This window comes from Epinephelus moara, chromosome 17 (genome assembly GCF_006386435.1).
Source record: "Epinephelus moara isolate mb chromosome 17, YSFRI_EMoa_1.0, whole genome shotgun sequence".
Taxonomy (NCBI): Eukaryota; Metazoa; Chordata; class Actinopteri; order Perciformes; family Serranidae; genus Epinephelus; species Epinephelus moara.
In genome coordinates, this window is record NC_065522.1 from 19554671 (window position 1) to 19557662 (window position 2992).

The 2992-nt window shown below is 40.1% G+C and overlaps 1 protein-coding gene across 1 annotated transcript in view; it reads left to right on the top strand.

Annotated features, from left to right (window-relative positions):
* LOC126404254 (macrophage mannose receptor 1) overlaps window positions 1-2992 on the top strand; it is a 9274-nt gene that overhangs the window by 4329 nt on the left and 1953 nt on the right. The window contains exons 3-4 of the mRNA XM_050067341.1: window positions 1147-1485; window positions 1756-1809. Coding sequence (XP_049923298.1) covers window positions 1147-1485; window positions 1756-1809 — 393 coding nt within the window. The remainder of the gene's footprint in view (window positions 1-1146; window positions 1486-1755; window positions 1810-2992) is intronic.

The following is a 2992-nucleotide window of genomic DNA, read 5'->3' on the forward strand; positions in this document are numbered from 1 at the left end:
TATTTCTAAGTTAACAAATATTGCTGTAAATGTGGTAAAAGGTGACGTTAAAAAATTCACAACACTTTTTTAAACATTGTTTGAAGCTAAATGTGGCAAAATGTTGATGTTATTTTAAGCGTGAGCCACTTTACAAACGGCACCCCATAGAACTTAACACAGTGTCCCAGAACGTCAACAACCAACGCACCCAGGGTACCTTGGACGTCGGATGTGGACGTGGAAAGTCCATGACCAAATGCCGATATGTGACGAGGTCGGAGTGAGAATGTGTTGGGCTGGAAATGTCCTGATGTTTTGTTAAGATTATCTGGATTTGTCGGCGCAAACACAGCTAGAAATGTCCCAACATCTGTTAAAAATACCCAGTTTTGCACCACAAACATGGCTGAAAATGTCCGTACGTCTCTTTAAAATGAATTGCTTTTATTGTTTGTTGGTCTTGAACAGTGATCTGCAGTTTGGCAGCCGTCTCACCTCAGTATGATGCCATCCACTATCCCTGCTCCTGATGAGAAATTCAGCTCATGTGTCTGTAATCTGAACGACACCACTTTAGAAATGTGGATATGATATGTATGAAATACACAAAGGTAGCATATCCGTAGTTTGTAGAAATGTACAATGGCAACAATTTATTCTAGCAACTGGGCTGTGTTACATATTTGTAGTGATGGCCAAATGAAGCCTCATGAACCACTGTCTTTATTTTCTGACCCCACCACATGGTGCTCTTGGTTTAAAGATAAAGGCTGAAGGACTGGCAATGAAGTGTGCTTTCAAACCTTTGTTGAACAAACAGCGCCATCTAGTGGCTTCAGAAAATAAAGACAGTGGTTCATGAGGCCTCATTTGGCCATGACTTTGTATCAGTTTGTTACCAAGTTAAATTAAACATAATCACTGCGTAGCTCCTATATAAATATCTTAATCAATTGTGCATACTGTTACTCTGTGTTTGTGACAGCTGCAAAAATACTTTCCAAATATGTCTGTTAAATTTGCGTCAAGAGGATTTTTTTTATTAAATGTTAAAACATGAGTATAATTGACCAACACCAACGGCACACTCTCAGCTGACATGTATTAAATGAGTACAGATTTTGCATCTATCTTAAAAACATGATTTTTAATATTCTCCTGTAGACGATACCGACGATCAGTATGTGCTGGTGACCGAGGAGCAGAGTTGGTTCGAGGCTCAGAGCTACTGCAGGCAGTACCACACAGATCTGGTCAGTGTGAGGAGTCAGAGTGAGAACCAGGAGGTGCTGAGCAGACTGCAGGGCAACCAAACTGTGCAGGAGGCCTGGATCGGCCTGCACAGAGACGCCTGGAAGTGGTCGGACGGCAGCCGCTCCCTGTTCAGACAGTGGTGGGACCTCCAGCCCGATAATGAGAACAGCTCCCAAGCGTGTGTTGCCATGCAAAGCGGGAGATGGGACGACTGGAACTGTGACACCAAATTCAACTTTCTCTGCCAAAGTAAGCCCAAACACTACATATATGTTATTTATCTTTTATATTTAGTTTATGAGATGTACGAAAATAATCTAAAAAAATACCTATCACAATTTTCCAGAGTCTGTGGTGACATCCTGAAATGTCTTGTTTGGTTCAACAAAAAGATTTTTAGTTTAAAGTGAAATGCTAATTCAAAGAAAAGCAGCAAAGTCTCTTATTTGGGAAGCTGGAAAATTCATCTCTCTCCATCTCTTTCTTTCACTTTCTTTGTAAACTTTCTCTCTCTGACAGATATAACCGTAGTGACTATAACTCCACTGCCTGAACCCACCACCATCAACCCAGGTATATAACATGATCCCAAATGAAACCTCAGCTTGCCTTAAGTAGAAAAAATACAGTGTTATCAGCAAAATGTAGTTTTATTTATTACGTTTTGGTCAATTTACATCCTCTTAAAGTATCTGTATTTGCCACTGACAGGCTCCGGTTGTTATTCTAAGTGTAAGGATCCCTACAGAGGTAGATCTTTTTTGTTTAACCAGGAACAGCCCCGAAATAGCTATCGCCAAACCCACCAGACTCCATTTAAATAAACAGTAATTTTAGCGTGTATAGAGTCAGCATATTTTCACATCTAACTGGGTGAATTAAGGGTTTATTTCAACCAAACCAGCTGGTGATTGTTGGAACAGTGGAGAGACGAACAAAGATAGTTTTTGAGAGTTTTATTTTGCTTAGTGTCAACTTTGAATTAAATGTGTTTTATGATGATAAAATTACTGTTTATTTAAATGGAGTCTGGTGGGCTTGGCCTCAGTGGTTTCCAGACTGTTTCTGGTTAAACAAAAAACAATCTTACTCTTTAACAAGAACGTCTGTAGCTGTGTCTCAATTCAGGGGTTGCAGCCTTCAAAGGGCACGGCCTTTGCGGTCGACGTCGGTCACGTCCTTGGAAGACCGCATCAGCCAAACTGAACGGTCTCCGAAATGGGATAGTCTGGTCTGCTTAGGATTTCCTGGTTGCATCACCAGTTGTTCTCACCCCGACCTGTTGGTGTTCCTGTTACCTAGCAACCAGCTGCACTTGACGAAAGAAGGAGTAAGCTAGTAATTTAGTTAGCCCTAAATCATGTACCAGAGATTGTTATTATTACATATACTATATTTTTATTTAATACTTGAGGAGATGATTCACCGCCGGAGACACCGCCATTTGATGGAGGACCATTTTCAGGTGAACTTATTAAATTAAGATTGTTTAAGCTGTGTGCTTTTAGCTTATAGTAATGGTAACAACAGTTAAAGGAGCTATATGTAAAAAATCTAAAGCAAATAGTCGTAAAATCATCCTAATATGTCACAGAGACTGAGGAATAATATTCATATAACATACTGATCTCACCGACAACAATAGTACAGCCAGAATATTCGCATTTAAAAAAAAATGTTACGGTCTGCAAATCATGTTTATGTTTTGAATTTGTGTTTTGGCCTGTTGCGCCACCCACCGCCGTCTACCAGTCAC